Source organism: Venturia canescens, chromosome 6, assembly GCF_019457755.1.
Source record: "Venturia canescens isolate UGA chromosome 6, ASM1945775v1, whole genome shotgun sequence".
In the NCBI taxonomy this organism is placed as follows: domain Eukaryota; kingdom Metazoa; phylum Arthropoda; class Insecta; order Hymenoptera; family Ichneumonidae; genus Venturia; species Venturia canescens.
In genome coordinates, this window is record NC_057426.1 from 9,862,693 (window position 1) to 9,883,768 (window position 21,076).

The 21,076-nt window shown below is 35.3% G+C and overlaps 3 protein-coding genes across 8 annotated transcripts in view; 2 read left to right on the forward strand and 1 right to left on the reverse strand.

The window, feature by feature from the left end:
- The first annotated feature begins 8,581 nt into the window (after nt 1–8,581).
- On the forward strand, nt 8,582–9,698 carry LOC122411946 (uncharacterized). Of its 4 annotated transcripts, none has more exons than XM_043421076.1 (4): nt 8,582–8,665; nt 8,812–9,051; nt 9,136–9,224; nt 9,407–9,698. In XM_043421076.1, exons 2-4 carry the CDS (start codon nt 8,815–8,817, stop codon nt 9,552–9,554), a joined length of 474 nt encoding a protein of 157 aa, XP_043277011.1. In that variant the 5' UTR covers nt 8,582–8,665; nt 8,812–8,814; the 3' UTR covers nt 9,555–9,698. The 4 variants fall into 4 exon arrangements, with proteins under 4 accessions (XP_043277011.1, XP_043277009.1, XP_043277012.1 ...); XM_043421074.1 differs by having other exon boundaries at nt 8,588–8,700; XM_043421077.1 differs by having other exon boundaries at nt 8,588–8,700; nt 8,812–8,937.
- A 119-nt stretch (nt 9,699–9,817) lies between these two features.
- On the forward strand, nt 9,818–20,153 carry oaf (out at first). Of its 2 annotated transcripts, XM_043421379.1 has the most exons (5): nt 9,818–10,171; nt 10,434–10,547; nt 11,655–11,976; nt 12,595–12,753; nt 20,026–20,153. In XM_043421379.1, exons 1-5 carry the CDS (start codon nt 10,076–10,078, stop codon nt 20,082–20,084), a joined length of 750 nt encoding a protein of 249 aa, XP_043277314.1. In that variant the 5' UTR covers nt 9,818–10,075; the 3' UTR covers nt 20,085–20,153. The 2 variants fall into 2 exon arrangements, with proteins under 2 accessions (XP_043277314.1, XP_043277313.1); XM_043421378.1 differs by lacking the exon at nt 20,026–20,153 and having other exon boundaries at nt 9,819–10,171; nt 12,595–13,300.
- Sox15 (Sox box protein 15) overlaps nt 17,190–21,076 on the reverse strand; it is a 40,226-nt gene continuing 36,339 nt past the window's right edge. Inside the window, exons 7-9 of one of the 2 annotated variants that reach the window (XM_043421376.1) lie at nt 20,054–20,274; nt 19,143–19,446; nt 17,190–19,054 (exon numbers count right to left, since the gene is read on the reverse strand). In XM_043421376.1, the coding sequence (XP_043277311.1) occupies nt 18,453–19,054; nt 19,143–19,446; nt 20,054–20,274 (1,127 nt within the window). In that variant the 3' untranslated portion in view covers nt 17,190–18,452. Of the gene's footprint in view, nt 19,058–19,142; nt 19,447–20,053; nt 20,275–21,076 lie in introns of both variants that reach the window. The other variant, XM_043421375.1, reaches the window with a different exon arrangement.

The window sequence follows — 21,076 nt, forward strand, 5'->3', positions numbered from 1 at the left end:
CGTGAGCTTTTGGGCTTGGGGCGCTCGCGCGAACCCTCAACGTACGAGGAATCCGCGAGGGCGCCACCGCGCTGGGGAACACGACGGAATATCGTCTCTCGTAATATCCCACTCGGATCGCGAGAGGAATAGATTTAAAGTAGGGGATGAATCGGAGGAATGAGGCAGCGGGAGCGATCGAACGAGAGGAAACGGGGGGGATGGAAAGAGAGGGAGAGTCGTGGGGCAGACGCCGGGAAAGAGGATCGCGGTAGAAACGATCAAAACTGAGAAGGGAAAGGGCCGAATGAGCAACGGGCTGGCTCGGGATAAAAGATATTTGTAGAGGGCGCGATCACACGAGGGAGGACAAAAACGGCGGCGGGGGAGAAAGGGATGTCGATTGGAAGGGCGGCTCGAACTCCCTCCTCGTTCTTCTTGCTCAGCTCTCGCAAACCCTTCGCGCCCTTTCCCGTGAATCGAGGACGTCATTGAGCCGCGAGGCCACTCCGCGAGAGCACGATGACGCTCGCCACTCCTCTCCTCGTGCTCGAACCCCGGACGGTGGCCTTGACTTCTCGAGACAACGCGCGACCACTGCTGTGTGTATTCACACACGTACCGTTTAATCAATTCTCTCACAAACTCTCTGCTTCTCTTCGCGGCTTTGTCATTTGACAATGAGGCTGTGAGGGGCTTTTTCATTCGAGTCCCGATTCTCCGTGCTGTTTGTTACATTTGTTTTCATTTTAAGTGGAGACAGAATATCGTCATGGGTACTCCCATGCATCAATAATCAATCCCACGTGGAACTTTGACGCTTCGTTCAGCTGATATTATTGAAGCGTTTTCAAATTGCTCGCTTTATACTCTACAGACGCGCTGATACGCTCACGCGAAAGCTCGCTCTCCACCGCCACCTCGCGGCAGCTCCTATCTTCATGCTCGTTCGTGCGTCAGAAATCATTTTCATTCATTTTTCCACTCGGTTAACGCGATCAAAAATATTTCGCATTTCAAGCCTTTTGAGAAAGTTCATGCGAATCTAATGGAAATGGAAAATTCCAACTTTAAGAGTCGACTTTTGGAAATGTGCTAGAAATATACACCGTGCATCTGTTCTCGGGATTTTTATAGGATCTACGGTCTAGTTGTCGAGACAACAATTAACGAAAATCGATTTGGATTATTATTAACGAAAACGATTTGGATTATTAATGAAATAGGATCCTCCCAACTTTAAGGAGTCAAAAACGAGAATAATAAAACAGAATGTTTTTAGATATCAATGATGTGTCTTGAGAAAGCTTTGTTACTGGTGAAAATCACTTGGGAATGGAAAAAGAAAAACACTCATTTGAGGTTACAAGTAATAACGACACAAACGGTGAAAGGTTTGACAACACCATGAGCCAGTTAGCTTAAAATATAGAAATGCATACGCATATAAATAGAAAATGGCTGTTGTCACATTTTGTTTGACGATTTTACAACGAAAATATTTTAACTGCTATCGTTGTATTAAAAATTTATTAATCTCAACAAATAAGTTACATGTAAATTATTTAATAATTGCGAGAATAAATTTTAATCGTTTCATTGTTCATCAAAAGAGCAAAAAAGTTCAATTGCTTTTTTGAATCAAAAGTAACGCATGATTTTCCCTTATAAGGACACACAGTTTTCTCTGGGTTCGATTCACTTGAACATTTTTTATAACAACAATTTTGAATCTTAACCAGAAATTCTGAAGAAGATTAATTTACTGTCAACGCATTATTATGCGTTTTGATCCGGTGCAGAAATCTTTTTTTCTTCAACAGCTACGGAGAGAAAAACTTTAATGAAATTCTGAATAATTTCTCAGAGGCGCTGAAATCCTGGATAAAACGACATCCCAATTTCCGTTGTGAGAAATGAATCCATTTTTTCATGAAAAAATAAGAATTTTGTCCGCGTTACGAAACTGTGGAGCTTTCATTTTAAATCAAAGCTGCGAAGAACGAAACGTTTTTTTTCAGCAACCCCTTGGCCTTTATTCCACATTCAAATATAATGATGTCAACTTTGAAATCTGCTTTCGCTCGTCATTGGGTTGCTATAAATTCTTTTTCGTTCTCGTTAGTTCCAGACCTTGTTTCATTTCACTTTTTTTCACACATGGCATACTTTATCTCTCGCTACTGTCACGTTCAAAAGTAGATTCTGGACAGTTCGTACATAAAAGTTCGGATCCAACTTGCGTAACGATCTCTTTCAATAACATTTTTGAATTTTAACAATTGTTTCAAATCGTTGTTGAATATATTAATAAAAGTATTCCTGAATAATTTTTTATACCCCCACAACAAATAGTTCTCGTAACCTGACATCTTTTAGACTCGCCATCACGCTAGCTATCTCCTTTCAAATCTGCACAATACAACATGGAATTGAAGCTTTTTATTTCAAATTTAAAAAACAGAGACAGCTTTATTTATAAACTTGAAAGTCTTCACTTAAGGAGTTTCGGTACAGAAGTCTAAAAACCAGGAAAAAAATTCTATAAAAATAATAAACGAAAAATTGAAAAGTTCAAAAAAATTCAACAAAAATAAAAAACAATCGAAAAAATTCTGTAAAGAAAAATAAAAAATTTTCAAAAAAAAATCATAAATATTGAACAAATTGAAAAATGTACTATCCAAGTTACATGCAGTATAAAAATGTATGATATCAATTGGAGGCCAAGTTTTTATTGATAATTTGGAATATTTATCGAAAAAATTGGAAACTGTAATGAAATTCATGATAATTATTTTCACGAAAAAACTTAATGAAAAAAAAGACATAACGGAAGTTACGTGCAGTACTAGAATGTATTATATCAATTCGAGGTCAAGTATTTATCAGTTATTCGAAATATAATCTCCGGCGACAAATGAGCGTTGAGAATCCTTGTCGGGCTCACAACGTTTTATCAAAATTACTAAAAAATTAATGGAAATAAAATCATTAAAAATTCACATGAAAGTCATTCGTTACTTCATCAAGGTATACACTTTAAAGAATCGATTCCCCTCCGACTTTCAGGATCCCCTGGTATTATTCACAACATTCAACTTCGATTGGATCGGTACAAATTATGTTCAAATACGTCTTAAACGTACTTGTCCGGCCCATCACTTTTTATTCAAATTGCTCATTCGAAAACAAATCAAAAACGAAGTTAATGCATGTGTTAATATTAAGGAACAGTAATTCCCGAGAAAATAATTTTCCTTCGAATCGCTCTTGTCAAAATGAAACGAAAATGAAAGATGAAGTTGATTAATCTATTTATATTATATGGAGTCATAATTCACAACAAAATCATTTTTCTACAAATTCCAGGAATCCACGTGTCGTACTCGACTAGTGATATTTATCAAAATGTGTACGTGACTATAGAAAAAAAAACATTGCATGGCTGAGTAGGTTCGAAAATTTCTAGTAATGCGCCTGATTATTTCTCATTTTCATTGGTTCTTACCGAATGGTATGTGTTCACTGAAGAAATTGAGAAGTGGATATTGCTATACGAACTTGCGAACAATCAAGTTCAAATTACTTGGAGATATTATTTTTATTTTTATCCATTTTATTATATTTGTCATTATAGAAGAGCCCTGATTTGTTGTCGAATGAGCAATTTGAATAAAAAGTGATGGGCCGGACAAGTACGTTTAAGACGTATTTGAACATAATTTGTACCGATCCAATCGAAGTTGAATGTTGTGAATAATACCAGGGGATCCTGAAAGTCGGAGGGGAATCGATTCTTTAAAGTGTATACCTTGATGAAGTAACGAATGACTTTCATGTGAATTTTTAATGATTTTATTTCCATTAATTTTTTAGTAATTTTGATAAAACGTTGTGAGCCCGACAAGGATTCTCAACGCTCATTTGTCGCCGGAGATTATATTTCGAATAACTGATAAATACTTGACCTCGAATTGATATAATACATTCTAGTACTGCACGTAACTTCCGTTATGTCTTTTTTTTCATTAAGTTTTTTCGTGAAAATAATTATCATGAATTTCATTACAGTTTCCAATTTTTTCGATAAATATTCCAAATTATCAATAAAAACTTGGCCTCCAATTGATATCATACATTTTTATACTGCATGTAACTTGGATAGTACATTTTTCAATTTGTTCAATATTTATGATTTTTTTTTGAAAATTTTTTATTTTTCTTTACAGAATTTTTTCGATTGTTTTTTATTTTTGTTGAATTTTTTTGAACTTTTCAATTTTTCGTTTATTATTTTTATAGAATTTTTTTCCTGGTTCTAAATCTTTTTTCTGTCATCCAGAAACAAGAGACCATCAATGTACTTGTCCCAACCTTTTTTTCCCTAGGGGAAGTTTATGGTTTGATATCACGCCTTTTTTCTCAAATGTTCCTCATTTATGTTATGACGGTTATAGGATTTTAGTATAAATTTCTACGAATTATTTGCTTAGTACATTTTTATAGATTCCATTCTCATACGAACATTTTTTATGGGATAATCTTTTGCATGAAATTATCAGCAAATAAGGGACCATCAATGTACTTTTCCCAATCTTATTTTCCCTAGGTATGATGTTCGGCTTATAAAGTTGGTTTCCACCATAAAAGACCAATTTTTCGTAAAAATTGTAGTGAAAATATTTGGTCACAAGTCTGCTCTTGAACTTTGGCGATTTTTTTCCTTATACTCTAATATGTTATGCCTATTAGGAACTAAACAGCATGGAGGAATCCGGGATGAGGCCCGCAAAATGAATTTCGGTTTATAATGTTTGTTTCCACGTAAAAGACCAATTTTTTTTCAAAATTGTACTGAAAATATTTCGGCACTGGTTTGGTCTTGGACTTTGGTGATTTTTCTCCTTGTCTTCTAATATGTTTTGTCTATTGGGAATCCAAGAGCATGGAGAAATGCGTGTTGTGGGCCATAATATGATTTTCGGCTTATAACGTTGGTTTCCACGAAATAAGATCTATTTTTCGTTAAAATTGTACTGGAAATATTTCGTCACAGGTCTGTCTTTGAACTTTGGCGATTTTTTTCCTTGTACTCTAATATGTTTCGTCTATTTGGAACCCAAGAGCATGGGGAAAAGTGTGTTGCGGGCCGAGATATGATTTTCGGCCTATAACGTTGGTTTCCACGAAAAACAACAAATTTCTCGTCAACATTGTACAGAAAACATTCCGTCACAGGTCTGTCCATGGAGTTGGGCTATTTTTTTTCTTCTACTCTAATTTGCTATGCTTATTGGGAACCCAAGAGAATGGTAGAAAGCGGGTTGGGGGCCGAGATATGATTTTCGGCTTATAACGTTGGTTTCCACGAAAAAGGACCTATTTTTCGTCAAAATTGTACTGGAAATATTTCGGCACTGGTTTCTTCTTCCACGTTGGTGATTTTCCCCCTTATCTTCTAATATGTTTTGTGTAATAGGAACCCAAGAGAGTGAAGAAATGCGTCTCGTGGGCTGTAATATGATTTTCGGCTTATAACGTTGGTTTCCGCGACAAAAGATCTATTTTTCGTCAAAATTGTACTGAAAATATTTCGTCACCTGTCTGTCCTTGGCCTTTGGCGATTTTTTCCAAGTCTTCATACCAAGAAAGAACTGATGTAAAGATTTCCTTAATAGAACAGATTTTATTTATCCCTTTTCTTCAAAATTCAAATGAAAGATAGATCAAATTCAAGACACGAAAAATCCAACAGATTTGCCCACTTTAAATGTCGCTTTTGCATTCTGAATCTAGAGATTTTATTTCATCCAAAACGTGCCCTCAATCAAATATATTTCCAAAGTTTGCAAGCGGCCGCTGAGGTTCAATTATCCACAGTTTGATAGTTGCTGAAAAAAAGTACCCGTAAACTTCTACCATTTATTATGCCAGAACTCAAAACAGCAAAAAAAACTAAGCGAACTTAATTCAACAAAGCAACAGAATTCAAAGACGTTTAAGGTGCCTGCATTGGTTTTGGAGAAAAACCATTTCAGGACAATTCAGAAATTAATTTAAAAATTCGAAAACTCACAATGGAGTAGAAAAAGGAAAATTGAAGTATCTAGAAATGCGGAAGACTTTTGTGATGAATTTTCTAGATTACATGATACGGTTGGAGGAAATGATTTGAATGATTGGCACACATGCTGCAACACAGAAATATCAAAGTTTGGAAGTATTTGCTGTATATCAGTCATACAAACTTCAATACTATTTGAAAAGGAACACTTAAAAACTTGCCGAACCAAGTTCCATTACATATTACCATAATCAAAGATAAGGGGTGATCCGTCGCATATATATTTATCCACAGAAATTTCAGAGTTCGCCGGTATCTGCTGCGGTTCAATGTATCTGCGCAATGAGCTTCGAAGACAGCAATTTCAAATCTATCCATAAATGAGCAACTGAAGACTTTTATAATCAATTTTTTTCTTCATATAGATGTTACAGTTAGAGTCAAAATGTAAAATGAATGGCACAGTATTTAAATTGTATAGTTTACAGATTTTTGCAGTATTTTAATGATCCGAATCTACAGCATTATAATGAAAAGTTGTCAAAAGTCATGATGTTACATTAAAATGACATAGCGCACATTGCATTCAGCAATTCTGTAAGTTTCTGGGGATGTTGGTAGGCATCATATTTGATCGCATCCAAAACTGAGCAACAGTAGACTTATCGGAATGAATTTTTTTTATAATAATCCCATATTTGTAGTTTGCAAAGTGGAAATACTCAACATACATGTCATTCTATAAGTTTTGTTATCAAAATTTGTGTTTGCATACCGCATTCCTAAGATACAACTTTTCATATCATTAGCAAAAAAAGCATCCAAAGGCTTTCTCGAAAAGTTTCCAAATTTATCACTCGACAGACCTAATAGGAAAAGAATAACTACACACTATACCAAGACCAGATTTTTTTTTGAAAATCTGATTTACAAAATGTGCAATTCAAGATCATGGTTAGAAACCTCTCGAATCATGTTACCACAATCATCATGAAGGAGTAGAAAATCATAGAACACATATTAGGGAACGAATTAATAATATGAATCGATCCGCTGCAAACAGGGCGGGTGAAAACAAGGATCGGAGAGGGCAGAGCCAAACTGAATATCAAGCAAAATATGGGGATGTTTAAAAATAATGACGACACAAGAAATAAATTAGAAAATATTTATTCAATTAAAGTTTCTAATATCATTCTAACAGTTGCGTGTATTTTTGTTCTATTTATTCGTATATATAACCTATGTACACATGATATATAACCATGCCACTGACAATTTATTCGCACTGGACAATATTTCTCGTACTCTGGTTTAATTGAAGCATTATTTCAGTTAACACTTATTTCCAATCGAACGAAATAATGAAATCTTGAAAAGTTTCGTTGACATACATGCATCGCGCATTTTTTATATTCTTTTTCACACACACATCACCGACTACATTTACGCGGCCGCTTTGATACCGGTTTAATATATCACAAATAACAAAATAAATAGTAATATGCACTTCTTTAGATGACGAAAATTATTTTTTTATTGATCCCGCACGCACTTCGCAATGTCGAAACTCTGTTCATACGATCAAAAACTGACACATGGTTTGTACATATATATATGTATATCGGTCGAATTTATGACTGCTGTTACCAGCTGTGCTGCGCCGTGTGCTACGTTCTGAAGTTGACGTCAGATTTCCAATCATCAACAACTAATTTCAACAACCAATCACAACGTCTAAAAATGGATGTCGTCAGATCCAACGAATCAGAAACTCGAGAGCATCAAAGTGCCTTTGATGGTGTTTATAAATACAGACGCATAAATTCTTGAATGTGTTGGTAACTTTTGCATAATCTTGAGCCCGTGCAAAGTTTTTTCTCAGCAATTACAACACCGATCATGCTGATTTAGGGCGGAATCGAAAGAGAATTACTCAATTGGCTTAAACTTCAATTTTCAAGTTGCTAAATGGCTCCTGAGCTTCGTAATTCAATAAAATCACATGCCAATTTTACCCCCACCACGGCGAATCGTTTTATTCAGAGAAAGTATAGTCTCGGCGAGTCTCGGGCCAGCAGACGACAGGGCTGTCAATGTACTTGTCCCGAGACTCTACCGAGTCTCTTGATAAAGAAATTGACCAAATTTGGTGATAATGTTCTTCAACGTCAAGTGCGAAAACACAAATTTTTTCGAAATTTTCTTCTACTTAGTTATCATTTATAAAATTCTGAACTTTTTGAAATTTTTTGTTTTTAGCATGGTTTAGAATGGCAACGTTGTACTGCCTGTACCGAACTCCTTAAACTGTTGGCAGAAAAATCTGTTCAACCGTAAAAATAATTTCTCATGCGAATCAGAATGACTTTAAGATTTTAGTCACTTCCGAACGGAATATTTATCTTGAAATTGTGGGAATGAAGAAGAATACCGGAGACCATTGTTTATATAGCATTCGTGCTTTACTTGACTGACGCGAAAGTTGACGGAGAGTCGCCGCCTAGTGTCGAAAAAGTGTACTCAAAGGGGTCTGGCTAAAAGAATATTATTTCCATAGGAACGTTTCTCATTTATCGATTCAACAATGTTTTATTACGGGACTTCAGTTTATAAAAGGTTTCAAGAAAAGTACACGTTTATCTTTTTTATCGGTTAGTGTTTATTCGCAGCTTTTAGTGAAGGTGTTTTTTATTTATTTTTATATCACGAACGCTTCCGAAGTTAGGTCTAAATACGAATCTCTTTTTTTTATACGCGCAAAGTCTATGGATCCCGTGAGTGATAAGCCTCCAGTTTGCGTGTCGGATCTCGTTATTCCCTACAACGATTGCCTGGAAAGCGAGTTTGATGATAATCGGCAACCGCACGGTTCAGACACATCGGCTTGTGTAATTGATGAGACGATTAATAAATCTCCGATTCTTGGACGACATTTCAAACCACCGGATTTTCCCAAATCCTTCGACCCACATCCACCGAAATTTGACACTTCTCTCCCATACGTCGGTTCTATTGTTATCCTTAATTTTCGTTTTTTCTAAATCCGTTGCCAGAATTCACTTTCACTCAACACACACATTTTTCAGATTCCTGTTTACACGCATTTGGTTACGCATGATTTGACGCCGATTGAGCGACCGCAAACACCGCCATTCATAAAAATGCTTAGCTTGGGGTAAATAGTTTACGATTCTCATGCAATTGGAATGTTTATTGAGCTTTTTCCCGGTTGATTCCAGTCAACGTGTGAATATGTAAACAAGAAATTCTCAAATATTCAGCATAAATCCGTTCACAATTTAAATCACAATTAATAATTGACGGGGATATATTCATCCGAATGAAATTGCGATCTAGAAGAGTGATGGAGTCGAAAAATCTCGTCAAATCACCTGTCAATTCCAAGGCTTATGAATCCGATGACGAGGATGGAAAAACGATACATTTATCTGGTAGAAGCACGAAATGCTTCAATATCAAGGACACATCTTCGGGGATATATTAACTTCCGATTCGATATTTCCACAGAAGTTCTGCAACGTCGGTTTACTCAAAATCGCATTAAATGCACACATAAAACATTCAATGATTATTTAATGTAACAATTCGTTGATTCAATAAAATTGATGATAAATTTTCTAGTATTGTATATCGTCAGTGATACTAATGAAAATTGATCTTCGAAGAGCCTCATTTTCGAACAAAATCAATAGCTCGAAATCACTTGGATCCGTAGATGGCGACACTTTAGTCTCTGAATATTTTCCACCTGCGATTATAACCAGTTTACCAGTTATAACGTCAAAACTGCTCCGTTCCGTTGTTCTCCGCGAGCCGCGACCGCGGTGGTGGAACAAGTGCCATTTGTTCCTGTATATATTAGTATAAATTCTTTTACGATGCATTGAGAAGACTTTTTTTTTCTACGCGAGTTGAACATTCGCGTAATCTCCATCCCCCAGTGTCACGAGACCTCGTCTCGTTGTCTTTCATGCGGAAAAACATGGTAAATGAGTTTTTTTCGTAATGAAGAAAGTCAACGAGTTATTCGCGATTTTTATCGTTCTGGAATATCTCTGTGGAATATGTACGACTCAGTTGCTTATACACGTCAAAAATCAGGTAAGTCAAACACTCTTGTGTCTTGGTCACGAATGATTTTGCTGCATTCATAAAACGAGCCTTTGGATAACCTACATTCTAACCTCAAATTCAACGTTTCGAGTCCAACGTTTGTCGATGAATAGAAAAACAAAACATTGTCGGTTTTCTCTTGTGAAATACTTTGTTTTTCTCTACATAAGAAATGAAAGAAAAATAATTTCAATAGATAACACTGTTGTTGATATAACACTCATTATGAATACGATTTTTACGTGTACAGGGTGGTGACATATTTTTGGAGAAAATATCAGCAAATGTCACTGAAGACATGATCACTCTGGAATTCCAGAGGTCTGATGGAACTTTGGTGACACAGCTCATCGATTTCAAAAATGTAATGACTTCAAAATAAGTTTTCACATTTTGATACTAGAATGGACCTATCCGTCGAATTGATATTTTTGACTTTGCACATTGAATAAGAAAATCTTTTCATTTTAGAGTTTACAATTCAGTTATAGTCTTTTTTTGACCAGTGGCCGGAGTTTGTTCATTTCATGATTATGTAGTTATAAATTATTGTTAACACGATTGTATACATTCTGATAAGGAATAGGAATCTCTGCAGCGATTTGTATAGTTTTCCTTTGATCAATCAAATTGTCATTTTGTGCTGAGAAAAAAATTGTTCATTTATTAAAAACGCATTGGTGTTCTGTAATCGCATGACTCATGACAATGATTGTTTTCAACTGCGAATGAACTTTAAAAAAAGAAGTTCATAAATTTTTAAAATTTCTTTGTTTTCCCTTGATCGATTTGAGTCTAATGGAAAAGAAAATTTCTGTAGTGTTCTGTCCGCTATCAGCAAACAAGGAGATTTTCTTACCGGCATAACTTTATATCGGTGAGAAGGATTTCATTACAGCTAAAACTTGGGGTTGACGAAAGAATTGAACGCTTGCAGAGTTTGCACTCGAAATCTGTTGATATGAGAAATCAAAATAGTTCAAAATATCTATAATGCGCCATAATCCTCGGATCGTTGCTCATATACCGGTTGAATCACATTCGTTGTAGGTTTATGCAAATTCAGTTCATTATACAATCTCTGGGTCACAACAAAAGCCTCTTACACCTTCGCCAGAATATTGGGCTTTTTCAGGAAACAAGAATTTCTTAGGTTTTACAAATACACAGTTCAAACATTGTCAATACGTTTCAAAAAAACTCATGTTCGCTTGTAAATATTCGTTTCACTTGTAAATCAAGAATCTTCCATAAACTCATCTTCGTGCATGAAAAAAATCAGATGTGTGCTTACCAGTTTTTCCAAAGTGGTAAGAACTCATCCATAAGAAATGATGATAATTCGCACATTGGGAAAAAGTTTAGACATTCATAGACAAATTTGCATTAATATTTAATAATTTACTGCAATTTATTTTGAAAATATGTAATAAAAATGAGCTACTAATGGATTTCCATTGAATAATTACAGGAAGTGCGAGTAATAAAAGCACTTGTTTTGGGAGAGGAGGAACGAGGTCAAAACAAATATCAAGTGATGTGTTTTGTCAATCATTTTTACAAAATGGATTTCATATCGTCGGACGCGATGTCCAAATTGCGTCAGAAAAATCCAGGCACGATTCGCGTAGCAGAAGAGGATCGAGGACATTCCAATTACAGCATGGATCTTTTTCTCAATGTTTCAAAGTCCAAAGTCATATCGAAGCACGTTATAACGTTATGTACCGAAGAAGCAGCAGCGTCGACTTACACGAGAAAGGAGGATTTGAAACAGTGGATTCAAAGGCCAGGTGCAAATGCTCGAGAATCTCGATTGCCTTGACCACAACATTTACTATGTTATTCAAGCTTGCATCTTTTGATAAAACTACATTGTTTTTGTAGTTTTTATTACACACCTCATTGCAAATTTGAAATATTTAAAGTCACACAGGATTATCTGAATTCCAAAGTTCAACTTGCAACTTGCTTAAAGGAAAAAAGTTCATCTTTTTCTGAATTTAACGCTCGAATAGTTTTTGCATGAAGAAACGTATGCCGAATTTGAAACGCCACAAATTTTCGATTTCTTTTTTCCAAATTCAATCAATCATTCCGACAACGAGAACTTTTTTACTCTGTTAATTGTAAGGATATTGAATATCATTGAAACAAAAATTACTTCAATTATTGCGCCGACGCCGGCCAGATCGATCGGAAGTGCTGAATCGAAAATTTTATGCATTTCTATCAGAGCACTAAATGTCTTTTTTAAATTCACCGATTTCTTGAACTCTAGTAACTCGTCGGCTGATGAGTCCTCGAGTGTTAAATTTTTGAGCAAATTTATTAACTATGCTCTTTTTTTTACACAATACGGATAATGAAATAATTGAAGCTGAAGTTGATAATGTCAATGCCCAAAACAGGTTCGTCCGAAACGGCCCTGACAGCGGCGGTACGAAGTTTCACATCTTCACCACCGAGCGTTCAGTCAACGAACGTGACACGAGCTCAAACAGTGACAAAATGTTCGGACACAGCAAATCTATGGGCCCCGTGCATGTGTTCTCTGGAGCTTTGTATAGGTTGGTATCCCTGTGGTTTGAAATTTTGCAAGGGCAAAACCGACGCGAAAAAAGTACCAACGACATATCGTTGCGGCATTAAAACGTGTAAAAAATGTTTCATATTTTCCTATTACTCGGTGATGAAACAGAATTGTTTATGGGACGAATGACGTATGGGGACGCGTTGAAACGCACCGAAAATTTGAAACATAATACAATCGAACCGGATTATCTGTTTACACATTTTTACTAAAAAATTTTCACAAAAGCATTTTAATCCTGAGATTAGGAATCAAAAGTAAGTTTCAACATTCTAAATAATTGTACCCGAACATTCCTTCGTACCGGTTTGAGTATTGTTCATTGTGCCATTCGTTTTTGCAGCTTATCGTTACGCTACGAAATTATTGAGAACAAAATATCTGGCAAGCTTCCCATTGGGCGGGGATCAAATGTTGGAATGACTAAAATTTCGAGCAACTAAAATCTCGAGTTTATAAACTTCGAATGATAATATGGAGGCAGATAGATTCGACTAGAGCTTTGAATGCCGAAAATAAATAAAGCAGAAACTGCAAGGTTCGAAGAACGTTTACATGGAAAATAGAATGTAACAATCGCCCATGGGACGATGACTAAAATATCGATTTTTCGAAAATTCGACTATCACTCTTTCGATCCATAAATTACTACAGTCAACGATACTGTGAAAATTCACAATTTTGAAAATATAATAACGAAAGACCAAATATTACTGAGGTTGAAATACTGAAACACCAAAAAGTCGAACAGTCAAAATAGCGAAACGTTAGAAAGTCGATCGATCAAAATAAAGACGTCTCACTCACTCACTTACTCAGACCGGTGATCTCCAATTTTAAACATCGCCATTTTGACTTTCGCCTTTTCGAGCTATCGCTATTCTGCATATCTAAGTTTTATAGGCTCGAAAAATTCGCTTTCGGATTTTTGCTACTCTATATTCTGGTCTGTCTGTAAAACAATTACTCTCCATTTTGAATTTGAAAATATGAACTTTTGACATTCGGATGGTCTGTTAAAATTGCATTTGAAATGAAAACTATTGAAGTATATATTTTCGAGTAAATATGAATTCAAAGAAGGAATTTTTGATTAAACACGCAATCTGCTGAATGGTCGATCGGGATTAAGAATTTCGAATTACTTATATTATTTTTCTCCAAACTGATATCACAACTATTAAAATTTCGAAATATCGACCGTTCTACAATTCAGTTATTCGACATATTGAACCCCACCCTTCCCATTGAACATTATCTTCGCGCATAAATCTTGTAAGTGATACAAATCTTGCATGTATCAATACTTTGATTCTGCTCTAAGATTTACAAATGATGTTCAATTCTATGTAAAAATGAAACTTTTCCCCTCGAAATATCAAGTCGTCAAAATGATTTATTATTTACGTTTGCCATTTGAAAATACTGTTAAAAGATATTTTGTTCTCGGTAATTAAGTTGTGATGGCGAATTATTATCCGTTATAAATTCCAAGAAGTCCCTTGGAAAGATGGGCCATAGAATTGTGCTATTTTGTAGGAGAGACAAAAATTTTATAGGCACTGCCATGCCATTTTGATAACAACGCACCGTCAGCGTCAGGGGACGTTGCGATAAGTTTGTCATTCGAAAAATTTATGACAGAATTAATCGAATGACTACAGATTGATTTCAATGGTTTTTCCCTTTTTAACTCAAACAAATTTTCTCATTTCATTGCGCGTAAGTTTTTGTTTTGTTATTTTTGTTATTTGTTTAATATTTTTTCTGATAATTGTGATCAGAGTGCTTTATCGATTATTCTTAAATACGTAAACATATTGTATTTCCATGGTGTTGAAATGGGGTGATGAGTTTTGGGACTATTTTTTTTTCAACAGAGGTGCATGCCCAGTATCGCTAGTTATTATTGAACTTAACCCGCCGACCGAGCAAAGAACAAAGAAACAAAAGTTTGCACCGTTGAAGATCAAGGAGACGTTTTATGCTTTTTTCTTAAATTTACAAGCTTTTGAAATATCCTTTTTTTTTTATTGCGAAATCGTTTTTCGATTTAGAAAAAGGCACAAAAATCCATTTTTGTAGCTCTCTACTTGTAGTTATAATACGAGACAAACGTGGAAACCAGTGAATTTTGGTAGATTCGTAACGATGCAAACTTAATCGTTGAACAAAAACGAATACTTTGAGAGAGCTAGAGAAAAAAGCAAAAATTTAGAAAGCAATTTTGTGAAAGACTGCGAAATATCTGTCCATTTCAGAATTCCATAGGGCGTATCTTTAATTGGCTCATATTCGCGCCAAAAATAAATAAAAATGGAAATTGAATAATTAATATAAAGAATAAAGTAATAAGAATGAGCCCGGCTAAGCAGAAATCAATCAAATCGATAATTTCTTATGTTAGTGAACAATTGGCACGTCGCTTCGTCGATCTTGTTGGTTTTTTGTCCTTTCTCAGGTTTCGCATTGTGCACGCAACTTTTGGATTTTTCTAAAACGTTTATAAAACCGAGCCCAATGTAGCATCGACTCAATTTAAAGCCCTTTCGCAAGTTTTTCAAGAAGACGTCGAATGATTGAGATTGAAATCGAACGATGAAACAAAAAAATTGGAAAACTATCGTGGTAATTGAATCGAGGGCGTTCGTGGTTATAAGCTTTGATTATTAGAAACGTTTATAGATTTTTTAATTTTTTTTTTTCAAATTGAAATGTACGAAAACGCGACCATGACGATTTTTTAGAGAAAGGAACACTAGGAATTCTTTTTGAAGTGTACATTTTCCACGTTCAAAAACCTTGACTCAATTGCTGCAATAGTGTTCCAGAAATTGTTTTCCTCTCAGAGCTATATTGAGTCGTTATCGTTCTATAAAGTTCGAATAGTCACAAGACGATTCACTCTCGTACTCTCGCTCAGAGCGATTATTTATTACCAGGTTCATGGAACCCATTTCCAATTTTGTACCAAAAAAAATATTGAAAAAATGAAGAGTAAGCGAGAAAGAAGGAAAAAAATTATTCAAGATCGACAGGATCAAATATCGCCATCGTTTAAATTGCTCACGATGGTCTCTGGCCGAACGAAACGGTCCGGCGACAATAAACGTTCAAGTCAATACAGTACCAATGAATTCGTCAGTTCGTAATTGTTTAATAATAAATTAAAGGATTAATAATAATACGAGCAGCAATATATGTATACGTATGACGTGTAATTTACGTATATGTGTATATATGTGTATATGACAATTAATTTAAGTATTTTACAAAAAAAAAGCAACATAACGATGAATCGTGTTGTAGACTCGGAAGATGTAAAATTATATAGACAAATTGTTAAATGGTCCGTCGGCTTTTGTCGATTTTTTCATTCGAACAAAACTGTGAGAGACTATTACTCGATTCTAAAGAGTACATTGTTCCCAAATAATTGATAAAATGAAGAAAGAAAAAACACTATTTAAGAACACCAGTGAGCTGATAATCGTTGAAGATGCACAGTGGAAATTGTGCTTGGCTTCGAAAACGAGTTTACAATACAAACAAATGAAAACGTAGTCAAATCGTCCAGCTAACGTATAAAATGTATTCATTTTTATCGCAATTCTCAAAAACTTTTACAAACACTCCCAGTGAAATGGTTTTTCCAAAACTTCAATTTTTTTGCAATCTTTCCCTTTTCAAAATCTTTCTGTCGCATCTTCCGAAACATTTTTATATTTCTCGTATTTCAATGGTTTTGTCACTTTCTCAGTTTCGAGCTGACTCTCTTCAACAAAAATGATAAAAAATTTATCGTTTTTCACTATTTTTCAAAAAAAAAATCAACGAAGCCAATAACAAATAAAATATGATTTTCTGTAGCACAATTAATTTGCGCAGAAATTGGCTAAAACTTTATCGGCATTTTTGTATCGGAACAGGAATTTTGTGCTTTATCATAATGATCATGGAATTCTGATAGCTTATGTTGGAACGTTGGAGCAAATTTTTGACGGAATAAAATTTTTATCAAGAACATAGATGCTAGAAATTTTCAACCAGAGAATTAATCATTTCAATTTACAATAAGAATATTTAGTGATTTTGAAAATCTGAGATATTTTGTATGTTCGAGCAAGCAAACGAATTTTTGTGTACTTCCGTGCCTTTTTTTCTCCGCATTATTTTGTGTTCCGGGCGACAATGTATACCATGCGAAAAATGAAGGTTGATGCGAAGACGAAGACAGGTAAACGAACAAAATATGAATGATGCACTCTGTAAATATACATAGCAAACGTAATATAAAAATGTAACCAAACACTATGTATAATTTTGGCTTTACACAGGACTCTGTAGCTTATATACATATTTTTTATATGTATTTAATAAAAATAATTGAAGACGAAAGTATGAGAGCTAAAATTTGGTGAAAATATTTATTTATTTCTTGTAAATACATAGTAAAATTCAACGACGTACCTGTCGATAATAATCGTGTGACGATCCTATTTTCCTAACGAACAAAAAAAACTCTTCCATTTTTTCGTGCCCCAACGACGACGAGGCTATTTTTTTCCTTAGAAATTACGATTTTACAAAAATCGATCACGCGTGACGTTCGAAAGTGATCATGAGATTCGTAGATTAAAAAATCACTCTACCCTGGTTCGGCACCAATCATAATATTAAAATAAAAAGCACGGAAAGTTTATTGTCAGGTTTGACTACCAGTTTCTCTCTCATCAGTCGTTCCTTCTTCTCGGGTAAACTTCGTCTACGAATCACGAATAAAATTCGTGCCGTACGTTTATTTTATTTACAAGCATAATTTGCCAACGATTGACGTCCGAACGGAAAACGCTCAACCGTTTCTCCCGCATAAACGGTTTTTCATTTTTCTCGTATTTCCGATAAGTACATTGCGACGAGATTATTGAAGATTTTTTTTTGGATTTTTTGACTTTATTTTTGTAGCTTCACAGCGTTCATCAATCCAATTCGATGCAGCCACAGTATTAGTCCAGTTGCGAATTGATAAAGAAACTAATAAATTATCCGAGCACCCTTTTTGGGGCGTAAATAATTTGAAAATTTATAGAAAAGCATCGTAAGTAACGTGTGCGGGGATTGTGCGATGGAGACATTTGATTGTTCCTCCTTCAGCATATTTTATACAACGATAATTTATTTTTTCAGGGGTATTCGTGAGTTGAGTAATGAAATTATTCCGAATGACGACACGTCAATTACAAAATAATCTTGAATTTTTATTCCTGTCCTCTCCGGACGAAGGCTCGTTTTTAAAGATTGCTTTGCTCCATTGAATATTAATATTTTCAGCAAGAATATCATTCATTATTTCGGAGAAAAGCTTTCACACAGAATCAACTCTTGGAGAAAAGAAGCAACGAATCGAAAGTAACAAATTTTCACGTTTTTCATTTCTGAGCCACTCAAAAAGTTGGTCACTGCAACCAAAATCCTTTGAATAGAGGATTTTCAAATCAAATCTGTCAAGGAAAAACCATTCAAAAATCAGAAAAAATGAGTTGAGTTAAAGTGACCAACCTCCTCGATTCCAAAGCTCCATTACAATGATTCGAGATCAAAAACCTTTCGAAAATGTTCATTGCATTAATGAAAATTGGAAAAAAAACAAAGAAATTTTTTAATGAGATAAAAATACTAACTACTGTAGCACGTTTTACGAACGTCTGCGAGTATCACACTGAAGTCGTCGTCACTTTTTGACACTTGTTCGATGTTCTGAGTCGCCTGAGACTGTGATTGCAACTGTTGTTGTTGCTGTTGCTGTTGCTGTTGTTGTTGCTGCTGTTGTTGCTGCTGTTGTTGTTGCTGCTGCTGCTGCTGCTGCTGCTGTTGTTGATGATGCTGATGATGTTCCTGATACTTGCTCATGTCTATGCTCTGATGATACTGCTCCATACTGTGATTCATCGAAGCATTGGAGCATTGATTATCCTTGGCCTGATGTTCGTCGACGATGCACTGACTGTTCGTCATATCAAGCTGACTCGGTTGCGAGGTGTAATAACGCAAATCACTTGCATAATTGTGATTACTATCGAGTATATTCTGAGTCGCAAGACTCGAGTGTCCGACACTCGCTGGATTTGAGTATTTGTAATATTTCTCAAATTGCAACGATTGCTCTTGTTCCTCCTCGGTCATCCCGGAGTCCATGTGACTCATTACTACTTGCTGCTGTCCAGAGCTCGGCTCTGATTGATATTCCTGGTGATGAGGCATTGGATATCTGTGCGAAACTGCTGGAAACAGAAAATTTTTGTATCAAGCTACAAGAAAATAAAATAGAAATGAAACGAAAAATTCGAAATTCGAATATTAATTTACCAGGGCATCCTTCGTTCGCACCTCGAATCGACATCGATTGCTGTCGATTGCCACATTGAACCTGATGACTGTAATTTGACTCGAGGCTCGATTGCATCGAATAATTTGGATTTTTGTTGCTCGTAGAGTTACTATAATGAACAGTTTGATCGTGGGGCGAAGCCACAGGTGGATAAAACGTTCCAGTGACTGAACCAACGTTCTCGAAACCTGAACGAAGCTTGTTGCACGATACCATCATTCCATTTGCTATGCCAACTGCTGCGATGCTCGAAGTTTGCCTCTCAAAGTTCAAATAGCTCACCTGAATTGGGCGAAAAAAATGGATTAATCCTTTCTCTTAAATCTCGAAAATTAATGCTTTCTCATTGAAAAATAAACCAGATCTTACTTATTTTTTTTTTATTTATTATTTATTTATTTACACGATAGATAAATATTTCATTTTCAATAATTGGAATTTGATTTGAACATTGACGAATAAATTCACGTTAATTCGACCCGAGTTCGACCCGTCCCCTGTTCGATTTTGTTCGCAATTTTTTATAGCTTTGTAGAACCTCTGAAAGGCACTCATGAGCTTTTGCAGATTTCTTTAAAAAATCGTCATCAATCTAAATCATTCGAAAAACGTCTGGAATATTTCTAGAATTATTTTCGAAGGTACTGCAACGTTATGAAAAATTGTGGACAAATACGAAGAGGTGAAAAGTAAAGCTCAGGGAAAATAATAACGGTTTTTCTGGTTTCGATAAATTTCAGATTGCTACAAAAGTGGCAAAATATATGGACTAAAATTCGATAAAAAAATATAATTTTTTTGTTTTTGAAGAAAAAAAAAACCGGCAAAACTGAAGTTTTTCGTTTTTTTGTTTGTTTCAAGGGATTTTCAGATTGCAACGTATACGAACCGATTTTTTGTACGTCAGCGTGTCCGTGTAACCACCGGTGTTTTGGCACGACGATATGCTCGTAACGCCCGAATGAGCACTGTGCACGTGTTGACTGTCTGAATTCATGTATGAGTAACGCTTCGATTGCTCGACCATTTCGTTGTGTCGTTTCGACGCACCCTCCATCAGATCTCTCTCAGGATCGGGGTTCTGCGACGCTGGAAGATGCGTTCCCTCACCTGATAAGAAAATACAAATGGTCGAGTAAGTAAAGACGAAGCAGAGAGTCGTAATTATTCGAGCAATGTTTACTCAACGTGAATCCCAATTCTTTTGAATATCCAAATTGTGTCGCGATAAGTTACCTTTTTTGACGTTGCTTTATTCTCTGATTAATTATTCTGGTTTCAATTGAATACAGTAGCGATCCTTCGGTCGTTGTATTTTTATCGAAAATTGTGTTTATAAATATACGATTTCTTCCCTCAGAATAAACAAAATTTGGATGAACAGTAAGGATATTATGAAAATTAATTTGCTATAATGATGTTATTGAAATTTATTGAAAAAATCATTGAGTAAAAAAATAGGAAGCAATCCTTTCACGTTTTTTCGTTGCGTGCAATGAATGCGACGTCTTTTGAGGTGGGTGGGTGACCGTGATCTTTGCACGAATTATATTTTAGAAATATAATTGGTAGAGAACCAACATTTTTATACAAATTTGTTATAAAAAAAACACTTTTTGAAAGTTCATTTTGACCAGCGTGGTGCAACAGCTGATGTCACGCTGTCAATTTTGTTTATTGCAGAAAAGTGAAAAAATGAACGATAAAAAAGTTTACTGGGATAAAAATGGTCGTTTTGCAAAAACTGACAAAAAAACGTGGCGAAACAAACGAACGACAAAATATGACCAAAAGGTCGAATGGACGTCACGTGTGAACATATATCGAATGCAGCGTTACCAAACGTTACCAATTCATTTTTCGTGTAATCTGAATTATTTCTGATTAGATATTTTTGAATATTTCAGCCGAT